This window comes from Ornithorhynchus anatinus, chromosome 14 (genome assembly GCF_004115215.2).
Source record: "Ornithorhynchus anatinus isolate Pmale09 chromosome 14, mOrnAna1.pri.v4, whole genome shotgun sequence".
Lineage (NCBI taxonomy): Eukaryota > Metazoa > Chordata > Mammalia > Monotremata > Ornithorhynchidae > Ornithorhynchus > Ornithorhynchus anatinus.
Genome location: NC_041741.1, coordinates 35,423,578 through 35,448,643, shown reverse-complemented (window position 1 = coordinate 35,448,643; position 25,066 = coordinate 35,423,578). Strand labels below are relative to the sequence as shown.

The following is a 25,066-nucleotide window of genomic DNA, read 5'->3' as shown; positions in this document are numbered from 1 at the left end:
CATTTCAGGAGAGCATGAGCTGGGAGGCAAGAGCTGAGGTAACCCCTCTTCTCACACGGCAGATGGCAGCGTGCAGGACAAGGTGACTCATGTCACCAATGTCACCCAAGGGCCACAGGAAGGGGTATCTAAGGGCCCTCTGATAGTTCACTCAGCCACTCAGGGCCACTCACCCCTAGCCTCTGGTGGCCCTGGGAGGATAGGCTAGGGGCTCAGACTGAGGGCAACCACAGTGGATGCAGATCCCCCCCAGGGCATGGCGATGGAGATGTCAGGGCAACCCAGTTTCCCAGCGCAACCCCTGCTGTGCCCACCAGGCTCAGTGGAGGGGGGCGCGCCCGACCCCCCACACCTAGAAAACCCCCATAGGTGGCAGAAAATTCTGCTTGGCCACCAGGCTGCTTTGGCCTCTTTTGATAGATTCTAAGCTCCTTAGTGATAATAATGATAATAACTGTGGTACTTGTTATGTGCTTGCTATGTGCCAGGCACTGTTCTCAGCTCTGGGGTGGACAGCAGCAGGTACTGTGTCTATCAACTCTATTGTATTCTATACTCTCCCAAGTGCTTAGCACAGTGCTCTGCACACTGTAAGCACTCAATAAATACCACTGATTGACTGATTGAGGGGACAGTGCCACTTTCTCTCCTCAGCATAACTGGGTCATCTCACTTCCTGCTCCTTTCATCCCTAGCATGCAGACAGATGAGCACTGGCTCTATAGTTTCTCCCAAGCCAGACATCCTCCTCTTGCAATGGCCCCCTCCTCCACTGCCCACCCATCTGACCTCTGCCATTACACCCCCACATACACATCCCAGCCTAGATCTCAGTGATGAGAGATTTTTCTTTAGGGGAGCAGCGGGAGAGACAAGGGGGTTGGAGGAATACTAAGAAAGGGAACAAAGACATCTGCCAAACGTGCTGAATATCAAAGGGAGAGATGTGCATGTGTGGGGCCATCTATAATATGGCCTAGTCTGGGGTGCCATTTTATGGATGTCCCCATCGGTGACCATCTTGAATGTGACAGGGAGTACACCCCTGAGCTGACTGAAGCTTGCTATCTTTTGCCTGGTAATACCGCTATAGTAATATAACTGTGTTAAGTGAGTGAGGGTGTATGCAGGGTAGCCAACTTTTATTTCAGCAGACGCTAAATAAAATGGACATGCCGGCTCTCACAGGTATCCTCATCAGGCGATCAGATAACCCCCCTCCTCCAAACCCCTTGGTCTTTCCCACCCACACCCCCTATGCCCTAAACTTCCTTCCTTTTTTCCCATGAAGGCTTTTCAACTTGTCTCCCCAACTCCCTGCAACTTCTACGTTCCCCAGCCCAAACACTGAAGCTTAGGCGATGAAGGAGGTTAATACTGGAAATTTAAAACCAATGTCCTGTAAAGCTGAATGCTCGTACGTTTCATTATCTTAACCAAACTGCTTCCCACTGAGAACCTGTTGTCTTCTGGAAAGTTGGCCTTAAAGTACCTGGCTTGATCTTCATCTTAAAGTGTGCTAGATTTTGGTGATGCTTTCTTCACATTATGCTGAAGAAAGAAATTGGGTCTGGTTTTCTTTTCTTGAATGACAGGGGTTTCACAAGCTAAAGGGAAGGAGCTGTTTGTCATCTGTAGAGTATTTTATTTGTGTCTCCTGAGTGGGCTGTACTCTCTGGAACTCATGTACAGTAATCACTCTCTCACATACCCTCACCCAGCTACTAGAAAAGCTTTTTAAGACAGGGCCCAAAATGCCTGCCATTCCACCTGCCATGTAAATATAAAGCTACGACTGCCCAATATCAACAGAAGCCACACTGGAGTAGGTAGTATGGGAGCTCCATGGGGCAGCTGGCCGTTCATTCATGGGGGCAAAGAGAAGGTCAGAAGACCGGAATTACCTGCTGTTTTAGTAGCTAATAATAATAATAATTATTATGATATTTGTTAAGCGCTTACTATGTGCCAGGCACTATACTAAGCACTGGGGTGGACACAAGCCCATCGGGTTGGACACAGTCCCTGTCCCATGTGGGGCTCACAGTTTCGATCCCCATTTTACAGATGAGGTAACTGAGGCAAAGAGAAGTTAAGTGACCAGTTCCACTCCTTAAACCGCCCCCTCCAACATGAGAGTTTAAGGAAGTCGAACAGGTTAATGAGCAGAACTACCATTCAATCAATGGAATTTCCTATGTGCAGAGCATTCTACTAAGCACTTGGGAGAGGCATTTGAGTTGGCAGACATCATCCCTGCCCTCAAAGAGCTTACAGTTTAGTGGGGGAGACAGACATTGAAATAAACTAGAGGTAGAGGAAGCAGCAGAGTATAAGGATATATATGTACATAAGTTACATAAGTGCTATAGGGGGTGGGGGTATGGTGAGTAATAGAGTCCTTAAGGAGTAGAGACCCAAGTGCCTAGATCATCCACACCATCATCATCCTCAATAGCTTTATCGAGCACTTACTGTGTGCACTAAAACTGTGAGGAAAAAGCAAAAGAAGAGACTCTATCCCTGCCAACCCTGTCTTTGAGGAGGTTATGATCTAGTACAAGAGACAGGGGATCTACCAAAGTAGAAAGGCAGATCCACTCTTGAACCCGAGTCCTCCCGGCCACAAGAAGCCAGGTTGCCCAAAGCTGTTCTACTCCCTTACTGTTGGAAACTGGAGAGAGGGAAGAGAGGCAGGAAGATCCACCTGGGAGCTCTGCTCTGGGGGGCTGTGCCCCTCCCCGAAAGGGGTGGGACATGGAAACAGCAGCCCCTTCCAACTGGAGTCTCCAGGAGACCACCCACATTGCCCTCCCCTAAAACTAGCTGTTTCCATTACACAGAAAATGTATTGCAAATGTGTCTTTCCCTAGATTGTCCCTGAGAATGCTAACAGTCGCTCATTATTTTGTTGCTAAGAACGAGGTTGTCCGTGAGCTTTCAAGTGCTATTAAAAAATGCCATAAGGAGAATTCAAGAACAAATGGCTCAGAGAATGAAGTAGTCCCTGGTTAGATGAGTGCTTTGGAGGCCTAAATGAAGTGAAATGGGTTCTGAGTCTGTGGAAGAAATGAGGGTCTGGGGAGGAAACGAGGAACCCAAGGGGAGTGACCAAACCATCACCCTAACTGGCAGTAATAATCAGCCTAATGATGATTATGCCATTAAAAAAAATGATGATGATGATGATGATGGATGAGACCTCAGTTCAGACCAAAGATTTCAGGTCTGGAAACCTGCAGGAAGAAACAGCTCCTGGAAAAGTGTAAGGAATTTATGTAGCACCTCTTGCCCTCTCTCGACTCTGCCAGTGGTGTTCCCACTGGGACTGTGAATGAAGCCAGCAAGTGAGCAGTATTCATTTCCAGACCAAGTGAGCACACACAGTGCCAATGCAGTGCCGTAGCATCATATACCAGCAGGAGGTTGCCAGGGTAACCGTTTGGTCTTAGCTGCCCAAATAAGTCAGATATTTGCAGGATCCTTCCTGAGCCCATCCACTGAGCAAGAAACTCTAGGTCATTTTCTAATCAGAAACCATCACCAATAATGGCCTTGCTCCAGCGGGCATTCTCCTGTTGGCTGTTTCATTCTCTGAAAGGGCAGGGAGGTGTGGATTAGACCTAATGAGGATTAGACCTAATGACAGCCTAACAAGGAAACCTAAGGACCAAGAGTGAATGGAGATGGAACTGCCACAAGAAAATGTGGGACCAGCTGCCCATAGCAGCCCAGGACTCTTGTGCTGTTTCCATTTGGGGTGATTCATTCATTCATTCAATCGTATTTGAATGCTTACTGTGTGCAGAGCACTGAACTTGGGAAAGTACACCCGGATTCCACCTGGGCCTTGGAGCACCCATATCTGATCATATCCCCAACCACCACAATTCCCTTCGATCCTGCTCCCTCTGTTCACTACTCACTAACTCCGCCAAATTGCTTCTAAGACATGAAATTCATTCTACTCATTGTCTCCCTGTTGGGGTCATGGACAAATTTCCATTCATGATAAATACCCACGGCCAGTCTATTCCAAAGATAACCCAAGTCCCTGCTGGGGTGGGACCAAGATAACAACTAACAATAATAATAACGGTATTTGTTAAGCACTTACTATGTGCCAAGCACTGCACTAAAGTGCTGAGGTGGATACAAGCAAATTGGGTTGAACATAGTCCCTGTCCCACGTGGGGCTCACAGTTTGAATCCCCATTTTACAGATGAGGTAACTGAGGCCCAGAGAAGTGAAGTGACTTGCCCAAGGTCACACAGTAGACATGTAGCAGAGTCGTGATCAGAACCCATGACCTTCTGACTCCCAGGCCCATTCTCTATCCACTGCACCATGCTGCTTCTCTACAACTGGTCACCTCTGATCCACTGACACCTCTCGTCTCAAACTTTTAAAATAAAACAGTCACCCACTGTTGCCCTGTATTAAGAGCTGCACATTATGACGGAAGAAAGCTTTAAACATACCCACGCACATCTCCTCCTCCATCCGATCACTGCCTGTTCTGCACTCAGGTGAATGGGAGAAGCCACTGGGGAGGAAAAGTTTGGGAAAGAAAAGAGGAGAGAGCACTAGACGTGAGTTGTTCGCCTCTTGCTTCATCCCATTTGAGTCATACAACCAGGTTTTTACCTGGAATTAAAAGGACAAAACGGGTGAGTGAGGGCAATAAAAAACCTCTCCACTTGACATGATAAAAAGTCTTAAGGGGATCTAACAAAAAAGCGTACCTCCCTGTTTGGTCATTAAATAATTTACTCTGGATTAACCCAAACTCTTTTTCTTCCAATAAATAACACTTGCTATTTGTACAGCACTTTCTTTTTTTTTTTACCCAAGCACTGTCACATTGTTTTATTTTATCCTCACAAATCCCTGTGAGTAGGGAGGGGCAGGTATGATTATCCTCATTTTTCAGTTGAGAAAACTGAAGCACAGAATCAGCCAGGTGATTTTCCCAGATCACATAACAGACCAGTGGCAGAGCCAGGACTAAAGCCCAGTCTTCTGTCTCCCACTCCCATGTGCATTCCTCCACTCTATCACCCAGCCTCCCATCCTTCTACATCAATTGTCTTCCAGGCCCAACATGCTTGAAATCAGACCATAGGTTTTAGCAGATCGTACTTGGACATAATCCTTGGGAAATTCTAAAAGAGCACTGGTTAAGCCAGTGAGAATGCCACTTGCATCACAGAAGCATCTACACTAGGACTTTCAGGATGTCTTGTTTGGTGTCTACCACAAGATGGCACAAAGTTTCTTATCAACAATGTTGTGCCTCATTACTGTCACATAATTAGGTTTCAGCATTTCATTTCATTCCTATTTCTCAGGATTTTAAGGACCGGTATCAATCTTCTGGAGTTCCTCTTCTGAGGATGTAAAGTATTCCTCCCAGTGATTTTATTACGTGATGTTATATAACCTTTTCTAAAGGCGATTTGTGGCTACAAAAGAAACTGCTTTAATTCAATGCGTAGTTAGCAAGGATTAGTGTTTAAAGAAAAAGAACCACACTTTCATTTTGCTCTTCTCACGTACCTAGAGCCTCCCCTACTAGACCATTTGCTCCTTGAGGACAGGAATCATGTTTACCAACTCTTCCAAGTGCAGTGCTCTGCACTCAGTTAAGTGCTCCATAAAAATATTTGACTGACTGACCTAGAAACCTCCATGGATATTTTCCATATTTTGATTCCTGGAAATTCATTCAATAGTTCATTCAATAGTATTTATTGAAAGCTTACTAGTGTGCAAGGTACTGCACTAAGCACTTATGAGAGGACATGCTGGTATTCATCCTTAATTTATACTTTGAAATTTGAACTCATCTAGCCAGAGTTTCTCCACTCCACTGGTATTATGGTCCTAGAGAAAAGAAGCCATCCCAAACTGTAAAACAAATTCATATTTGAATATATGAAAATTTACGATCAGATAATTGAGAAGGGGGTTGTTCAGGTGGAGTCGCCTGGGAATATCTGTATGCCCATTCATAAATGAAAATTAATCTGAATCCCAGGCACTGATTTGTGTGGCTAACCACTGCCTAATCATCCATGTTTCTAAGTGCAAATTTCAAAATTACCTTTTACATTTTTTAAACAAAATAATTATTAGCATTTCATTGGCTCCTGCCAATATACTGATGCATATTTTAGACACAGTAGTACACTTTAGAAAAGAAAGCCTATTTGGAGTGGAATCATTAAAAGCACAACAACACTTCAGAACTACTAAACGCTTTGTTTTTAGAAATTTGGCCACAGAATTCTCTAGAGCTAATGCTTGAAAGCAAGTTCCACTGAGGAAAAACTGAATTGCTTTTTATAAAATACTGACTGCTTCTGCAATGACAATGCATATGCTCCTAACAATCAAAAGGTTTCTAACAAAAGCACAGGTACATTTTTTTCAAGTATACGTTTTCTCAGACTCATTAGCAGTTTGAAACAGGAAGTTTCCTGGGGTCGTCATTAACGTCTATGTTGGGGGCTTTCTTTTGGAAGTGTACATGGCTGGCCAATTAACCGTCACCAAAATTACCTATCAAATATTTCTCATTAGCAGTCAGTAACCCCCCCAAAAACTGCTACCCCAACTTACACCAGTTCTAGCTGGTTGAAGCAGGTTAGGGATGGGCTAGTTCCAGCTGTCCGCAGCTGTTGGAATGGGCCAAATTGCTTTTCACCCCTAGGACATCAACCATGGGTGCTGGCTCCTCCTGCCACCTCTCTTCCCTTCGCCTCGGAATGCTATTGCATAGGTACGCGTCACAAATGGTGAGAATCCACTTCGGTCAATCAACCAGTAGTATTTATTTAGCTCTTACTCTGTACAGACCACTCTATTAAGGATCTGTTTGAGAACAATAGAGCCAGTACATATCATACCTGTCCTCAAGGAGCTTAAAATCTAGCAGGGAAGACAAACGCTAAAATAGAATACAGGTGGGGGAAGCAACAGAGTTTAAAGCCATGTACACTGTTGTGGGAAGAGGAGTGAGCACCCAAGTCCTGAGGTGATGCAGAAGTGCTGAATTGACAATAGTGGAAGGTGGGGGGCGGGGCAGGGAATAGGGTGAAGATATGAGATTAATTAGAGAAGCCCGCCTGGAAAGGTCATGCCATGAGGGTTTTGAAGATGGGAAGAGCAGAAGACTGCAGGGCGTGAACGGGGAGAGAGTTTCAGGCAGAGGGGAAGGCATGAGCAAGAGGTGAGCAGTGGGAGAGGCAAGAAAAAGCAGACTGAGTAGTTTGGAATGAGAACAGCAAAGGGCACAAGCTGGGGTGTAGAAAGAAAAGGGCAGATAAGTGGTGGGGAGAGAGCCGATTGTATACTTCACTCCGCTCCTCTAACGCCAACCTACTCTCTGTACCTCGATCTCATCTGTGCCACCAACGACCCTTTACCCACATCCTTCCTCAGGCCTGGCACTCCCTCCTCCTCTATAACTGACAGTCCACCATTCTCCTCTCTTTCAAAAACCTCCTAAAATCACATCTCCACCATAAGGCCATCCCTAAGCCATCATTTTCCCTATCCACTCTCCTCTAACTGTTGACTATGCACTTGGCTATATACCCCTCAAATACTTTGATATCCATGCCCCCAGCACTTATGTAAATACCCCTATGCTATCTCCCCTATCTGAAATTTATTTTGATATCTCTCTCACCGGGTAGACTTCAAGCTCCTTGTAGGCAGGAGTCACTTTTACCAATGCTATTATTTTGTAGCGCTTAGAACAGTGCTTGGCACATAGTAAGCACTTAACAAATACCATCATTACTATTATCACATTATTATTTTCCCAAACATTTAGCATAGTGCTCTGCACACAGTAAGTGCTCGATATACAACCACTGACTGACTAGTTAGAGCCAATGGTCTGGAGTTTCTGTTTGATGTGGAGAGGAATAGACAACCACTGAAGTTTTTGCAGAGTGGGGAATTGTGTTCAAATGATCTGAGCAGGAGCGCGAAGTTTAGACTGGAGAGAGGAGAGATGGGAAGCAGAAAGGTCTGTGAGGAGGTTGATGCAGCAGTCGAGACAGGATATTACAGGTTTGTGGGCCGGTGTGGTGACAGTTTGGATGAAGAGGAAGAGTTATTGTGAAGACAGAACTGACATGATTTGGTGACTGAATATGGGGATTGAGACACAGAAAGAGAGAGAAGACATGGGATAATGCCGAAGTTGAGAGAGGGGGTTGGACGATAGTGGTGTATCAACATCGATGAAAGAGTTGGGAGACAGATTTACTTTGGCTAAGCCTAGAGGGAAAGGTAATGAGGACTGATTTGACTAATTACCAGAATTAAACTGCGAGCTTCTGGAAGCCAGAGACCATGTCTTGGATTTATTCTGTATGTTCTCTCACTCCCTAGTTCACTGTTCTAAAAGGTAGGCCTTCAATAAGCCCAGATTTCACCCATAATTAAGACATGGGTCAACATCTTGCCCTTAAGAGCCACGGGGACTGGGAAGGCACGGCAATAATCCAGGACTCCTACCCGAGTAGCACCTCTGGCAGAGATGGCTCCTTTCGTCTGTCCCACCACTCATTCCTCTCATGGTTCCTAGATTCTGGGAACTAGAGTCAGGGAATTGACCACTTCTGGAATGGAATGTTTTCCCTGCCCCTAGTGGGAGTGAAGACCCTCTCTGAAGGTGGAGGATAAGTGGTTTATGCCATGACAAAGGCTCCAAGGGGCCCCTTCCACAGGACACTACCGTTCTTTACTCCAGTAGCTCAAGTGTCATCCTGCTTTAGAGAAAAACATTTGGAAATGATGGGTTTTGCTCAGCAGACTCTTAACCAAAGTGACAAGTTGAACTGGCGAAGTCTCTGAACCTTGATCTTGCTCTACAGCTCAATCACAGGGTGACTGCAAGATATTCCTAGAGCTCAATTTCCCCATCTGTTAACTGGAAAAGAGACTGCTTGACTACAATGCCACGGGGAGAGATAAGGAATGGATGACTGTGAGGAAACCTAGGAATTTAAAGTGCACCATCCGTTCTAAATGACAATTAAGCTAACTGCCCAATTTAAAGCAGCAGCAGGTTACTGAGGACACTGGCGCAGGATTCATTCATTCATTCAATCGTATTTATTGAGCGCTTACTATGTACTGAGCACTGTACTACACGCTTGGGAGAGTACATTATAACGATAAACAGACATATTCTCTGCCCACAATGAGTCTAGAGTTGGGGAAGACAGACATTAATATACATAAATGAATTACAGATATGCACATAAATGCTGTGGGGCTGGAAGAGGGGAAACACAAAGGGAGCAGGTCAGGGCAGCACAGAAGGGAGTGGGAGAAGAGAAAAGGGGGGTTCAGTCAGGGAAGGCCTCTTGGAGGAGATGTGCCTTCAATATGACTTCATTCAGGATTTACTTGCCTCCTTTTACTTCAGGATCACTCTGAGCACAGAGAGGAAGGCCCCAGGTCCACCAAACTGAGCCTATGTGACTAATTTTCCAGCTTGGTTCCCAAACAGAGAAGAAGAGGGAGAGATTAGGACCATGAGAGCAATGTATTCTGGCTGGAGTCTTACACCCAGCTCTTAAATCACTCCATCTGGATTTTGAAAATTCTTGGACAAAATTGTTATTGGAAGGCTACAAGAAAATGGGCAGGATTGATCAAAAGCAGGTAAGTTGTCACCAAGCACAGAAAATCCTGGCCAAAGAAGGCAGATTTTTCAATTCAAAATAAAGCATAAGTTATTTTGTGAACTGACAGCTATAAAAGTTTCACCCTACAAAACCAGCCTGATTTCCTTCAGTCTCCCCAAAGACTCTCTTACGGTAAAGTGCTTGCTCCTCAGGCCAGAGACTTTTCTCCTTCAACAGATGTCTTTCTCCTTTCCAAAAGACTCAGTCTGAAAGCTCCATGTGTACTTTATTATTGTTATTGTTGATGTTGTCCATTTTCTGCTTTTGGGCCCTAACTGTGGCTAAAATCATGTTGCTCTGAGCAGAACAATCCTGTATATTGTTAAGTTCTCCTTCTCGTTAACATTTGGCTTCCTCTATTTCTGCAGGTTGCAGGCAGGAAACTGGAAAATGGGCCACAGGAAACCTGGCCTCCTACATCTGTCCCAGTTTGTACTTGCAGATCTGGTTTTATTTTGCCTCATATCTCAGGTTTGTTTAAACTCTCAATATGAGAGGGACAGTGCCACACAAACACTACCATCTGCTTTAGGCAGGATGGTTTGGAATCTTTCGTCCTAATAACTACATTTACTAACATTAACAAGAGAGATAGAGAGAATGATTAATAGATTCAGCCAAAGATTCTCATTCTGTGAAGACTGATATGATATTGAAATATTAATTCATTAAACACGTTACAAACAACAGTATGTTTTATGGAAAAGATTATTTGGTGCAAGACAAATTAACAACTGACAGGTCTTCAATCCTTTCTGTATATTTTTATAGCTTTTCCGCAGTAGTAGACTACACTTTTTAAGAATTCTGCTTTTACGAGATCAAAGAGCTTTCTTTTTTAAATGGAAGTTTCGTTATTTAATTGGGAAATCTGTCGCTTTTTGAGTTTGAATTAGCCAAGCATTTTCTAACAATGTTATATTGTTGGACCCCAAAAGGGTATTTTTTTCCCTTCCTCCAAGCAAGAGGTGTTAAAAGATAAGGCAGAGTGGAATGGAGATCTTTAGGGACCCGGGCTCTGCCATGAGAAATAAACAACTGATCACATTTGACTTATTTCAGAACGTCCTAGTACCCTTCGGGTCATCTGTACACACCTGCAGGAAGACGGCAGGAAAGAGAAACGTGAGCTCGTTGGGGCTCACTGGTGACGGAAGCGACAACAGGAAGGATAAGCCCCCCTGCCTCCCCCTTTCCCTAACCTCCCTTCCAAACTCTCAGTGAGTGGGCAAAAGAGCTACCTCAGAGAGCATCTCCTCCTATGCCTTGTGTCCTAGCCTAATGGTTTAAGAGGGACTGTGAGAGGAAGGGCTGGGGGAGGAGAGAAGCACCATGGTCTAGTGGAAAGAGTATAGGCCTGGGAGTCAGAGGTTCTAATCCCAGCTCTGCCACTTGTCTGTTGTGTGACCTTGGACAAGTCACTTAACTTCCCTGTGCCTCAGTGACTTCATCTACAAAATGGGGATTAAGACTGTGAGTCCCATGTGAAACATGTACTGTGTCCAACCTAATTATCTTGTATCCACCCCAGTGCTTTATACAGTGCCTGACAATAGTTAGTGCTTAACCAATACTTTTAAAAGAGAGAGAAAGAGAGGTGGGGGAGGTGATTGAAGTCAGGCCTGGCAAGGAGATCAGACACTGAAAGGGACAGAATTGGGCCCTAAAATTTATATCTCTATATGCTTGAGGGTTGAGTCCCACTATTAGGCAGACAGGAAGCTTTTGATGGGATTAAATCCCTCTGTGCACAATTTGATGGAATGTGTTGTACAAAATAAACAGACTCCCAGGTTAAGTAATCAGCATCCATGCACCAGTTAATAACTTTTCAAAAAACTTGCTGACTTGTGTAGAGTCTCTATCTGGGAAATTTCTCTTTGTAATTTGTTTAAAAATAAATCTTTTCTCACTGGAGTTTAGCCTACTTCATCTGTGACTGAGTTGGTCCAGGATGATTCTGATTCAAGGCAGTAAATTTTGGCCCGCTCTTGCTCGAACAAATGGGTGGTAGTACCCACCGAAAGGGAAGTGACAAAACCAAGACTGCAGTGATGTAAGAGTGCTGTGAACGAGAGCGGGGTTATCGTGGTCCTTCAGCGAGGCTCTGCCGAATCCCTGCGTCGTTCAATAACAACCCAACCTTTCTCACCTCCAAAAAGTGTGATTTTTCTTTTAATTGAGAAAACAAGATGAAGAATCTTATCTCAAGTTTATTCCTCATCAAAAATGTTACAAGGATTGATACACAATATCTGTAGTGGATAATGTTTTAACTCTGGAAGCCATTAACTTCATTCAGTTCATTTACTTAAGTAGTCAACCAAGAAGACACTAAGTGAAATTGAAAACAGTTTTTCAAGCAAACGTAAACATTTTTCTGTTAAATAACAATAGCAAGAGTTCCATACCCAATGCATTTACTGTCGAGAACACATTTTGCAGGGTACAAAATGATGGTGATTTTTCCACAACCAGAAACAGAAACATTTCCTGCCAGAGCATCCTCTAAGTTCTTCTATTGTGTTGAAACTGTAAAAACTTTCTAAATCAGGACTTCCTCCTATTATATTTTAGTGGCGTCTTTCTGGGAAGTGCAGTTTCAAGGCAAAAGGTAGGAATTCCTGCAGCACCACCCAGTGGAAACATCAGAAAAAGTTGTGTCTTTGTGTTTTAAGGTTTTTTTGTTTGTTTTTTAGTGTTTTTTTAAGGAAAAGGAAAAAAGCCTGCTATTCCTCCTATCTCACATTTTTAATTTCCTGGTTTTGTTGTTGTTGTTGTTGTTTTCAAATAATGGCAGCTACTGATTTATTTAGGTTGGAAAAGGAGGCTTTCTCCCCTCAGGGGACTTCAATCATTTCTTTTCTCTCCTTCTCAACACACACACACACACATCCACATGCACACCCATACTTTCACCCAGTCCTCCTCCTCCTCACTGTGGCAATATCACTTAATAATGTATATTTTTGGACAAATCACTGCAGCCCTTTTCTGCTTTCCTTTGACACCAAAATCATGTCTCACTTTGGGAAACAATATTCTTATTACATTTCTAAAAAGACATTTTGTTAATGTGATTGGTGACAAGAGAATCACTTAAGTATTCATTTTCTGTTGTTTTTAAAGTACATGGGTGCACTTTTATACTGAAAGTTCCAAACTATGCAGGTGAAATGTTCCAAAGGGAGATTGGAGAATATCACTCTCTAGAAGGAGACTCTTGTGGAAAGATCAGGTAGAGCCTGGTCAATAGGCAGGAGATGCTCAAGATTATTTCTTGAATATAAATATATATATACATATATACAATAGTTTTTATTATTACTAATATTTTTATGAATTTTTAGGCACTTACTTTGTGTCAAGCACCATTTACTAAGCACTTATTGGGTGCAGAGTACTGAACTATGCCCTGAGACAGAATACCCTGGTGGAAATTAGACACATCCCTGTCCCTAGAGGGGTTCACAATCTATTTACAAAAGAGGACCTTTTTTTAATAGTACTAGTTAAAGTGCCAGGCACTGTACTGAGCTCTGGGGAAGATACAAGATAATCAGGTTGGCTACAATCCCTGTTCCAAAGGGGCTCACATTCTGGGAGGAGGATTTAATCCCCACTGTACAGAAGAGGTAACAGAGAAGTTAAGTGATTTCCCCAAAGTCACACAGCAGACAATTGGCATAACCTAAATTAGAAAACAGGTCCTCTGCTTGTGCTTTCTCCAGTAGGCCAGGATGCTTCCCTTTGCTGATTAAGGTATGCCGGTGAGGCTCGACTGCCTGGAAGATCTCTCCCAGGCAGCAGTCCCCACATTTCCGGCCGCCCTTGTCTTCTCACCTGGAAGACATTTTACTAATTGGAAATTTCTAGCTGAAACCCAAATACACAAATCTGGGTTGATAACATTGCATTTGGAAGGGGTGTCTAATAAATGCTGTCAGTTTTGAAAATGTCTTCATCCGTTGAGGTGGTATACACTGGACTAGCCCACTTGGGCCTTTCTTCTCTCAATCCAGATATATTTATTTGGGCTTTTCACATTTTTGGTTCTCTAGTCTACAAGGTTGCTGCAGGCTGGGACCATGTCTACTAACTATTATATTGTACTTTTTCAAGCGCTTAGTACAGTGCCCTCCCACAAAAAGTTCTCAAGACATGATTGATTGATGAATTTTGAGCTCATCTATAATCCTATCCAAATTGAATGGAATATTTTTTTCTAAAATTTCAAGTTTAAAATGAAGAAGAAATGAATGAAAATAGCATTTAAAATGTTTTTGTTCACTACACAGAGGAGAGGGGAAAATAGGGACAATTTTAAAACAACTCCTGTACCATTAAAAATGAGAGAAGCATGCATTCGGGTGTTAGTTTACAAGTATAGTTGTTTTACACTTATTTTAATTATATCCTCTAATTCTCTCCAGGTCAAAGCTTTGCCCTTAATTCTATGTCATGGGTCTCAAAATTTTTTGCACAAGCCAAATGAAATCATTTTCCAAACCAATGAGATCCTCTAACTCTAAAATTCTGATACCTAACCTCTTACTCCATGAAGAGGGGACTTGTTGATTGGAATTCATTTCAGCCAGCCAATAAGCATGTACTTTGTGATGTCCATGGGCTGCAGAACACATCTTCCTTTCCATAGCCAAAGAATCATTTAGCTTTATAAAGTATTATGTAATTTTTTCCTTCCACCTTACAGGGTTATTTCCCCCTGAAATGGAAACTTGGCCAAATTACTAGGAAAAAGGATGTGGCAAAAAGGAAAGATGTTGCTTCTGTGGTATGGTTTGGATTAAATCAAAGTGGGACAACAACCCCTTAAAAACTCAATATTGTAACAGGAGTAAGGAAAGAGCTATAAGGCTATAGCCCAAGCAATGTTCTCTTCTCCACGTCTCCCCCCTCTACTCACACTCTACTTGGGGTCTGAATCTGTTCTAACATCACCCACTGCAGAGTTAAGACACTTTATAGGGCATTCTTTTCTGAATAGAAAGGGAAATGATAAAAAAACTATTTCACACATATCCAATCAAAATATGTATTATCTGGGTGTGAGAAAAAATGAACAATAACTCAGGCAGGCTCCCTGTGAACTCTCATGCATTCTGAATCACAGGCGATTTTAGCACATATAATTAAACTGAAAAAGTATTAGCCATTGATTTACCAAAACAACCCACCCATCCGTGTGAATTCAAGACAGGACTGGGGGTGGGGGGAGTTTATCTCTCTGCACCTGGAGGTGTGTACCTCTCAGAGTGTTGTCAGAACAGAGTCTGTTCTCAAGCAGAGCTGGTTGCTTGAAATTCATCTTAGGGAGCAAGCATCTTGCAAGCACTTTAGGATACTGAAGGTATCTCTTTCTCCACCTATGGTAAGGGCATAAAAAAACACCATTACCAACCTAAGATTCCACCTCCAACAACAGTAATATGATACAGACAATCCAGTCAGAATATCACATACTGAAGCTCTATTTGGATAGAGCACAATCAAACCGTAGGAGAATTCAGTGCCTTAAGGTTGCACATTACAGGGGGTGACTAGGTAAGAGTGCTTGTTTAAAGCACATCAAAGGGTCACTTAGCGATGTTGTAATCTGCTCACTGACACTATAACACCTAAGGATAAGGAAAACTCACATTTTAGTACTCATCCAGTCTGACCCAATGAATTTGCACACCTGCGCACAAGCCATTTCTCTCAATAACGCAACATGCTGGATCCAAATAGGCTGCACTGATGGATGACTATTCCCCAATTCCCTAACATTCTACCCAAACAGCATAGTGAAAACATGGACTATTGTCTGAGCTCCCAGTGTCACGCTAATGAAGTGCAGGGAAGTGTCAGAGAAAGTGTCAGGCAATGGAGGCTTCTTGAAACCGAGCTACTTTTGCTTTCAACAACTTCGAATTTCACCAGGTGTGACAGAAGCTGGGCACTATTTCAATTGTTTCCGAACACGGGATTGCCTGGAGGAACTCTGTGCGGCCCAGTGGAAAGAGCCCAGGCCCGGGGATTAGAGGACCCAGATTCTAATCCCAGATCTGCCACTTGTCAGATGCATGACTTTAGGTAAGTCACCTCACTTCTCTGTGCCTCCGTTCCCTTAAATGGGGATTCAATATCTGTTCTCCCTCCTACTTAGGTCATGAGCTCCAAGTGGGACCTGATGACCTTGTACCTCTCCCAAGGCTTAGTACAGTGCCTGGCATATAGTAAGCATTTAAGAATTACTACAATCATTTTTATTATTATTAGCTATGTGATGGTTGGCTTCTGACATCTATCATTATGGTCACCAATACGCCAACTTATCCCTAACTTTCTTTACATCCAAAACTTTCCATCCTTCATCTCTCATTGCCCATTACGAACCTCTTGTCCATGAATTTATCCAAACTCTTCTTTAATATACTGACATTTGACCCACACAACTCTTGTGGTAACAAATTCCATATGCTCAACATCTGCCCCGTGACAAAGTAACGAACCTGGATGAGTGCAAATGGCATGAAGTGTTAGCTGGTGTTTGCACTTCCATTGTCTCGTGTTTATCATGTAATACTCATTCATCAACCTACTTTGGTACCATCATTTAAGTATATGTTCATTTCTCTTTTTCAGAATCATCCATGAAATAACCTCTCAAGGTAAAACCTTTTATTTTCAAGCAATTACCTTAATCCCATTTTAACATTGACAAAAATAGACTTAAAATTCAGCATGTGGGATTTAGCTTTACAACTACCAGAAATAACCAGTCTTGAGCCAGGTTAGAGGATGCAGCCTCTTTCCTTCTTTATCATACTACCTTCGTTTCTCTTTCAAAATTCATTATTTGCTGCTACCTACTACCTTATACTCCCATCTCTCTGATTGTGCAAATGTTTGTATGTCTCTATGTTTTCTGCTATGTTTCTGTGTGTTTCCCCACCTCTATGTACCCCAACTTGAGACCTAGTGTAAGTACACGTTTCAGTAATTCCTTATTTATGAATGTGTTGTTCATATTTGTGTGTGTGTGTGTGTGTGTGTATTCACATGTGAGTGGTGGGAAGAGGAATCTGTTTAGGTTTATGTGGGTCTGTACATGTCTATGTAGCTATATAGGTATGGATATGGTGATTGTGGAGGGGAATTGGTATATGTTTGTGAGTAATCTCATGTATAATGAGTATGGAGGACTGTATGTGTCCAAGTTTATGAATGTATGTGTATACACACACTGTCTATAGTGGATCTATGTACATAAGACTGAATTTACATGCAGTTGAGGTAAATGTGGGACACAGAGCGAGGCATATTTTTTGAGATGTGGGTCTAGATATTTATCTGAGGGTAGTAAGAAGGTATGGATGGGTGGGCAGGGGATGAGAAAAGTTGGAGGGAGGGATGAGTGTGGATTTCTGGCCTCCAATCACCCAGCAAAAGGGGAATCTTCCCTCTCCTGCAAACTCTGTTTCAGCTCCCATTCCACTCCTCCCTGCAACTTCCCAGAGATTGCCTAGCACAGAGTCGATGGTCCAGCGGGTTCAGGCCCCCAAGGGCAGCAGAGACACGGGGAGCTGATTTTGCTCCAGACCTCTCCAAGCAGAGAAATATCCAGTTCTGCAGGGAGAAGGGAGTCACAAGGCCTCGAGCCACAGTTGAACAGAAGGCCAGCTAAGCCAACAGGGCTATGGCCGGGGGCGGAGTGGGAGATAGCGGGGCGGGGTGGGGGGGAGGGTGGCAGCAGGGGCTGGTGCCAAACACTGTTGCGACCATATTGCAAGGCACTTCAGAAGAAGAGATGCAGTTCTCTTCACCCCTGAGCAGCCTCTGCATGGTGGCCAAAGCAATGATTGACACACAGCTCTGCTGCCGGACTTGGCTCTGTGATACCTGCCCCATGGCCCATAGAGATGTGCTCCACCAGGCTGTGCAATCGCTTGTCATATGGTGAAAGAGGAGCCACTCCTATTCCCCAAAAGCGAGCTGCTGGGTTGGCTGCTCCAGGACTGGCTGAGAGACAGCCCTGGCTGTTGTTGCTGTTTGGGGAATGGAGCCACAAAAAAATCACTGTCGCTCCTTCCCAAAATGCCAGTGGTTCAGCTCCATCAGCCTCCAGAGGGCTAGCAATGGCCAAATAAACGAAGAATTTCATCTGTAGAGAAGGGGGCTTTGGAAAGGTGGGGACTATGGCCCAGCATGTATTATAGCAAGAAAGGACCATGTCCTTTCTCGGGGGCCTCTCGGGGACTAGGGACGGTGCCTATACCTCATCCATCTATATAATAATAATAATAATGATGATGGTATTTGTTAAGCACTTGATATGTGCCAAGCACTGTTCTAAGCGCTGGAGAAGATACAAAGTAATCAAGTTGTCCCACATGGGGCTCACAGTCTTAATCCCCATTTTGCAGGCAAGGTAACTGTAGCACAGAGAAGTTAAGTGACTTGCCCAAAGTCACACAGCTGAGAAGTGGCAGAGCGGGGATTAGAACCCACAACCTCGGGCTCCCAAGCCCCGTGCTCTTTCCACTAAGCCACTCTCCTTCTCCATCTGACCCAGTGCTAAGTACAGTGCTTAGTAAGCACTTAATCCTTGTTCATACCACTACAACTCTCCTTCTCCGATGTCTAAATTCTCTTCAACCAAGATGGTTTAAGTGTAACTCATTGTGAGCTGGGAATATCACTATTTATTGTATTGTACTTTCCCAAGCACTTAGTACAGCGCTCTGCACACATTAAGCGCTCAATAAATACCACTGAATGAATGAATGAATGTAGCGATGTCCCCTTGAACTCTATTATTCTGATTAATTTCTTATCGATTGTGGACCAATCATCTAGTTTACATTGTTCCTGAGAGTCAATAATTGTCATCCGGTAGGAATTTTTCTAAACCAATTTAAGCTCAGCCCTTTAGGTGCAAACAAGAAAGTCTGGTTTGTGTGTTTCCTATATACACCAACGGCGCTTACTTATCTTTCAGACATAACTATATTTAGAGAAGGATGGAAGCAATTCCAACTTAACTAAAGATCACAAATGAATTAAGCCACGTGACTTCCGACTTGAACTGTGTCTTAGAAAGGAGTTTGATTTGTGCCTGCATTATGGATGCTACTTTGTCCAGAATGGGTTCTTATGTGTTTGGTTTAAGCATATTTAGTGAAGCCATTTGGCTTCTATGGTTTTTTTCCAGTTCTCAGAGCATCAGATGTAGATTTAATTAAGTTGATGATGGAGATGCTTATCAGAGCCTTTCTTGGAAAAGTCAGATTTAATGCCCGTGATTTACGTCTGTTTATTATCCAGGTTTGCTCAGAACAAATCCAGACTTACACATTTGGAAAGTTGTCATTTTTATACATTTTCTAAGGAGAATCTCAATTATAAAGTATATTACTGTAACACAGGGTTGCAGTGCAGCAGAATGAAGTCATATATGTAAATGAAAACAGATGAAATATACCAAATTAATTATTTTTTCCCACAGAAAAAAATCAGGGGAGAAGGGGGCATTCTAACCAACTAATTTATTTGCTAAATAAATAAGGTACTTAGAGAAAAAAATTTGTATTACCAACTGCTTCTATATATTTGGTAATATTCTATTTGTTTAGAAAGCTACATAAAGATTGGCACACATTTTAGAATTATTCAGCACTCTTTTTATCAGTTTTATGGAAGTGGGAAAAATTCATTCCTCGATCTAATAGTCCTTGGAAAGTGTTGTAAGGAAGAATTAGATCTTGAAGTTACCTGAGGAAGACACTGTAAACATTAGTGAAAATTATGGATGTTTTCTATTTTATATACCTCTGTTTACATATAGAATTTGGATTTACTTGGTACTACTTTTCAATAGTTAACTGTGTCAGTACTGAGAAGATGCTATTTTGATTCTCTTTTTCCGAGCTGTTTTCCATGAAATATTGCAAATATTACAGGACATATCAATTATATTTACTGAGTGCTTACTATGTGCAGAGCACTGTACTAAGCGCTTGGAAGAATACAAGACAACAGAATTAGCAGACCCATTCCCTGCCCATTAGGAGTTTACAGTCTGGTATCCATTAGTGTATTTACCCAATGTAGGCCTTTCCTTGGATAGGAAATGCTATCCTGTGTTTTAGAACTCTGTTATAATTAATTATATTTTGCCTAATGACTAATTCAAGTGATCACTCATTAAAATAGCACACTGGCCATGTCTGCATGGCCCGAATTGCTACTCCGATCCTTATCACTGCTCTGAACCATAAATTTACAATTAATCGGAACAGAGATTTCCAGCCAGTTCGACCTCAAGGTTTGGTCAAGTCACCCTAAATAGCAATGCGACTGCTCGTACAAATATACGCTATGAAAATTTCTTTGCTTTGCAGCTTTTCTTTCTCTATGTTAATAGCAGAAGCTTCTGCCCCTTCTACCATTTTTTTAACATTTATCGAGTGTCTTTCCTCAGAGAATATCTGCAGTCATATATATGTCCCGTAAAAATACACAACTAAATTCCATTAACATGCATTTCTAAAGGCGACAATAGCTAGCTCACTAGCAACAGTGCAACTGCATCAAAAGAACTACCATGGACTCAAATTCACGAGCTTTATAAAACTGCTGATACGGGTGTGTATACCAAGGATGGGAAGCTTGCTAATATGTTTCTTTTGATTGTTGGTGGAGGTAGTCCAAATTCAAACCCTGGGCAGTTGTTAAAAGATTGAGTGGACTGATAATTTTTAAATCCTCCAGGGCTTCTCCTAAGGAATGCTCAATCAATAGTAATTCGGAGTTAAAAAAAGTAAAATCAAGTTTCAAATCTTGGTGCATCAAAACGCACAAGGTGGTAATCATGGCAGAGGTTTTGAAAAGATAATCATTTGGGGGAAGGCAGTGACTGAATAATTGTGAATATGATGATGTCATTTTCATTTTTGAGAGAACTATGTACATAAGATACAAGGTGTGTTTCAGGTTTCATCTGGTTTCTTTCCTGTCACCATCCATTTAGCACTTTATTTTGATGTGCAGTGAGCTGGACTTCCTGTTACTACATCTTGATATTTGACTGCAAAACATGACTCATTTGTAAATCATTGAGAACTCAACAAAATACTTCAATATCACAGCAGATACAGTCTTTCAAGAGTCCTCAACATTCTTTGAATATTAGCTGATGCACTAAAAAAGCCACAGAGCAATAAACATCTACACGATTCACATGGAAATGGGATTCTGTCTATCTGTTAGGCAACAATGAAACATTCTCTGCATTTTTATTTTAGTACACCCTATTAAAATCTTGTTACCTTGAGATTCAGATATATTAAATAAACACATTGCAACCTTCCTTTGCTTCATGCCCAAAATAGCCTAGATAGAATTATAAGAAGGGTGCAGTGTAAACAAACAGATGAAAGGGAAACACCAGGTCTTAGGGAGCTTTTCGTCATGGTGATGGAGTCCCTTCAAGAGACTGGAGGACGACAGAGCCACAGGTTAGTAAGCAATAAAACACTGTGAAAATAAATCTTTCACCTGAAGAAAAAAATAGGCATTAAAGGCGGATTTTGAAATAAAAGCCGCATTTGCACATTTCTAATTTGACTGCTACCTCAATGAAATATACCTAAGTGGGTTTGAAACTATGTGAAATTTCAGTAAATACCTCATTTTATACCTATCTGGAAGTCATTCTGTTTTTCAAATGAGTTCAGGAAAAGACGTGAAAAATTTTTACCCGCTCCAGAAAAACATGGCAAACATTCATCAGCTCAGGAATACAAATTATGTAGGGGGCAAGAATTTCCATTCAATGTTTTTGACTTTTTCTTTTCTTTGGTACACACTATCAAGTGGAAGAACAATAACTTTGTTGACATTATTGAAATTACGGGACACATATAATGCCTACTTCTGTTCAACAGGATTGCATCGAAGGCCAGTCATTACACCGAGAAAGATGAAGTTTATACAACGCACACTGCAGATGCAAGGACTGCCAAATGTGAGATGTTACAATGTCACATTTATGTAAGTTAAATAAAGATACTTTTAAGGTGATGTTAGTAGTCCCCAGGTCAACAATTCTTTGATCTTCTGAGAAACGCCTCAACATCAAAATTCCCACTGCTGGAATGAATGCGAAAACTTTGTCACGTTGGATAAACCTTTTGCATTCTGACGGTCTCGTATTTTAATTTCAGGAGGATCTTCACTGAAAATGGAAATGTGGCCACGTTTCATCCTTACATTACACACAGTACATCAGTTCAATTTCCAAGATTTCTCAATACTTAGGTACCGCCAAGACCATCCTGATACTATGACTGCATGAAAGCATATACATGTCTATGCGTGGCTGAAAAGACCATCACTGCAGTGATGAAACTGCCTTGCTACAGAGTTTTGCTGAAAGCTTTGAAAAAGAGCATATATCGAGAGTAAAGACTACTATTAATCACCATCAAAACTGGAACCTGGCCCATTACAAAAAGGTCCTTCCCCACACCGCACCTTTAACTGTCGTTTAATACCTTTTCATTGAATTACCACATTTCGCTCAAGCATTTCTAGGTCAAAAAGTACCAGGTAAGAAGTCATCGTTTTACATAAATGCCGCCATTGTTTTGAACACAATTTGCGCTTGCAGGTTTACTACTTGAAAGTTTAAATATGGTTTACGTACACGGCGATTTTCTTTTCTGTCTGACTCTTGTCTTTCCTGGTACAATTTCTAATTTCATTTTCCTCAAATTGAAATGACCCTGAAGAAAGAAATATATGCGACAGAAGGAGGTAAAATCAGAAGGCATATTGATTTCCAACAAATAGATTTAAGTCATTAAAAGAGTCTGTGGAGTCTTTGGCCTCCTCCTCCGGGCCCTCCCACCCCCACCCCACTGGAAAAAATAAAAATAAAAGCTCCTTCCCTCAAAGGACTTGAAGTCTTGAAAAGGTTTTGAAGGAACCCACAGAGTTTTAGCACCTACGAAATATTAGCTAAGGAAAGCCTTTATGTCAGAAAGGCGAAGGAAAAACAGGGCCCCCCAATAAGTTGTGGGCCACTTTCTTCCAATGATGCTTTCTTCAAAAGGACTGTTTTATTCCTACACCCCTAAGTAAATAAAGATGTAACTTGTCTCCTTTTCAATTGCTGGTCTAGAAAGGCTGACAGGGGTTTCACAAAACCCTCCTGTGTTAGGGAACGGAAACTCCTAATGAGATTAGTTGGTGTGTATGCAGACATTACTTAGCAATGACTAAAGGGGCTCTCTTCCTGCAGCAGCCAGTGGAAAATTCAGAGAACTTTTTCCCCCTGCAGCATCAGAGTCCCTCTAACCTTCTGCAAAGCCAGATCCAAAAACAACTCTCTACTTTCTCCCCTTCGGCTGAGGGTGGAAAGTAGAAAAACGGGCCAGGGGCTTTAAAAAAAAAAAGGAGAAGAAGAAGAAGGAAGGCTGGGAGTTTGGGGGGGGGGGGGCTGTCGGCGGGAGAGGGGAGGGGGCTCTTGAAGACTACAAAGGAAACTGTAAAAAGCGCAAATACATAAACCTGAGAAGGAGAAAACCACAGAGTTTCTTTGTGAGCTGCTCCAGTGACTCATTTTCAAGATGTTGTCTGCTGCCAGTTTCAAAGCGGAAGCGCATGGCAATTAGTCTTGCTGTTTCCAGACAAGCCAGAAACTCTCCCGACACTCTTTTTTTTTTTGCTCCTTCTTCTTCTTTTTTTTTCCTTTAAAGCCCCCCACCACCACCCCCCTTTGCAGTGTGCGAAGGCACATTCCGGCGGCCTCCCCCTCCCTGCCCCCCGCTTCTGGCCCCTTTTTTCGGCCGGGTTGGGGTGGGGAGGGGGCTCGGGGGTCCCGGGGACTCAGGGGCCCGGGGGGGTCCAGCCCCCAACAGCCGGGCCGGCTAGGGGTGGGGGGCAGTCCTGGAGACCCCCATGGATCCTCCCTCCATCTATTCCAAGGGCACCCCAACTTTTTAGACCCGGGCACTAAAGTCTGGCTGCTGGGGGAGGGGGCGCCTAGCACCCCCAAAAGATAAAAACTCGTCTTTTACATAGACACAGAGAGAGGCCTCCCCACCGTGACCTTTCACCTCTTCAGCCCCCTCTGAGCCCCGAGCGGCCTGCTCCCGCCCTCCCCAACCGAGCGACCGATTGAGCTTCGACGATGTGCAGAACGTTGTGCTAAACGCAGTGGGGGAGGCAGGCTCCTTGCTCCCCCCGGGAGGTCCTAGGGGTCCCGGGCCTCCCTCCCCGGTCACCGATGCTCATCCCCCACGACCCCGGCTCACCCGTCCACCCCCTCGCCACCACGTACGACAACCAGGAAAGAAAGGATAAAAAAACCCAAAACCCAACAACAACCCACCCCCTCCCCAAAAAAATCCCCCAACTAAACTTGGCGATTCTCGTAGCCACAGGAGCAAAACGCTTTTACGTACCCAGATGTCTGCTGAGCTTTTAAAGTCTTCTTCTGGGTGATTTTTAAGAGGAACTGGGTAAAATCCCCTGGTTTTCCATGCTGACAGGCGTCTGCAAAGGGTCTGTTTCTCTTGTAATGAGATCCTGATATTTTTCCTCTTTTTTCTTTCTCTCTCTCTCTCTTTCTCTCTCTCTAGCTCGCTCTCTCTTTTTTTCTCTCTCTCTCTTTTTTTTTTTTTGGTGTGTGTGAGAGCAGGAAGTTGGAGCAGTCAGACAGAGAGCCGGCTCACTTCCTTTACTGCATTATTCCCCAGGCGGTTTGCAGTCTGTGTAAACAGGCTTTTCCTCCCCGCTCCTCTCTCTCTGGCCGCTGATGTGCAGCATGGCTGTAACATAAGACACACACGTAATAAAACGGTAACGGTGACTACACACAGAGACACACAGAGACCCAGAGAGAGACACCCAGGGAGCTCCGGCCCTTCCCTCTGACCCTCCACCTCTTCCTGTTCTACCACCCAGGGGAGGAGCTTCCAACAGGCTCCACCAACTTGGTGTGCAAACCACCCCCCTGTTGCGAACTGCACAAGGTGGCTGGCTTTTTGAGGGGGGCGGGAAAAAGAAAAATCAACTTTGCTCAGGCCGGTGCCGTGAGACTGTCCAGGGTGTGTGTCTGTCTGTGTGTGTCTGTGTCTGTCTGTGTCTGTGTCTGTGTGTTGGTGGTCATTATTCTCATCATCATTTATTCCTCATCTGCCCTCGACACGAAAAACCGAAGCCAAATCGTTCCCGACGGAATGGCAAGCTTCGTCATTCCATCGTATTTCTTGAGCGCTGACTTTGTGTAGAGCACTGTACTCAGCGCCTGGACAGTACAAATTAGTCAGAAGATGGGACA

The 25,066-nt window shown here is 43.2% G+C and overlaps 1 protein-coding gene across 5 annotated transcripts in view; it reads right to left on the bottom strand.

Annotated features, from left to right (window-relative positions):
- Window positions 1-24,575, bottom strand: part of ELK3 (ETS transcription factor ELK3) — a 52,345-nt gene extending 27,770 nt beyond the window's left edge. Inside the window, exons 1-2 of one of the 5 annotated variants that reach the window (XM_029078746.2) lie at window positions 24,189-24,575; window positions 4,483-4,547 (exon numbers count right to left, since the gene is read on the bottom strand). In XM_029078746.2, coding sequence (XP_028934579.1) covers window positions 4,483-4,504 — 22 coding nt within the window. In that variant the 5' untranslated portion in view covers window positions 4,505-4,547; window positions 24,189-24,575. Of the gene's footprint in view, window positions 1-4,482; window positions 4,649-6,625; window positions 6,759-24,188 lie in introns of those variants that run through there. The other 4 variants (XM_007670051.3, XM_007670052.3, XM_001510934.6 and 1 more) reach the window with 4 other exon arrangements.
- Between the last annotated feature and the right edge of the window lie 491 nt (window positions 24,576-25,066).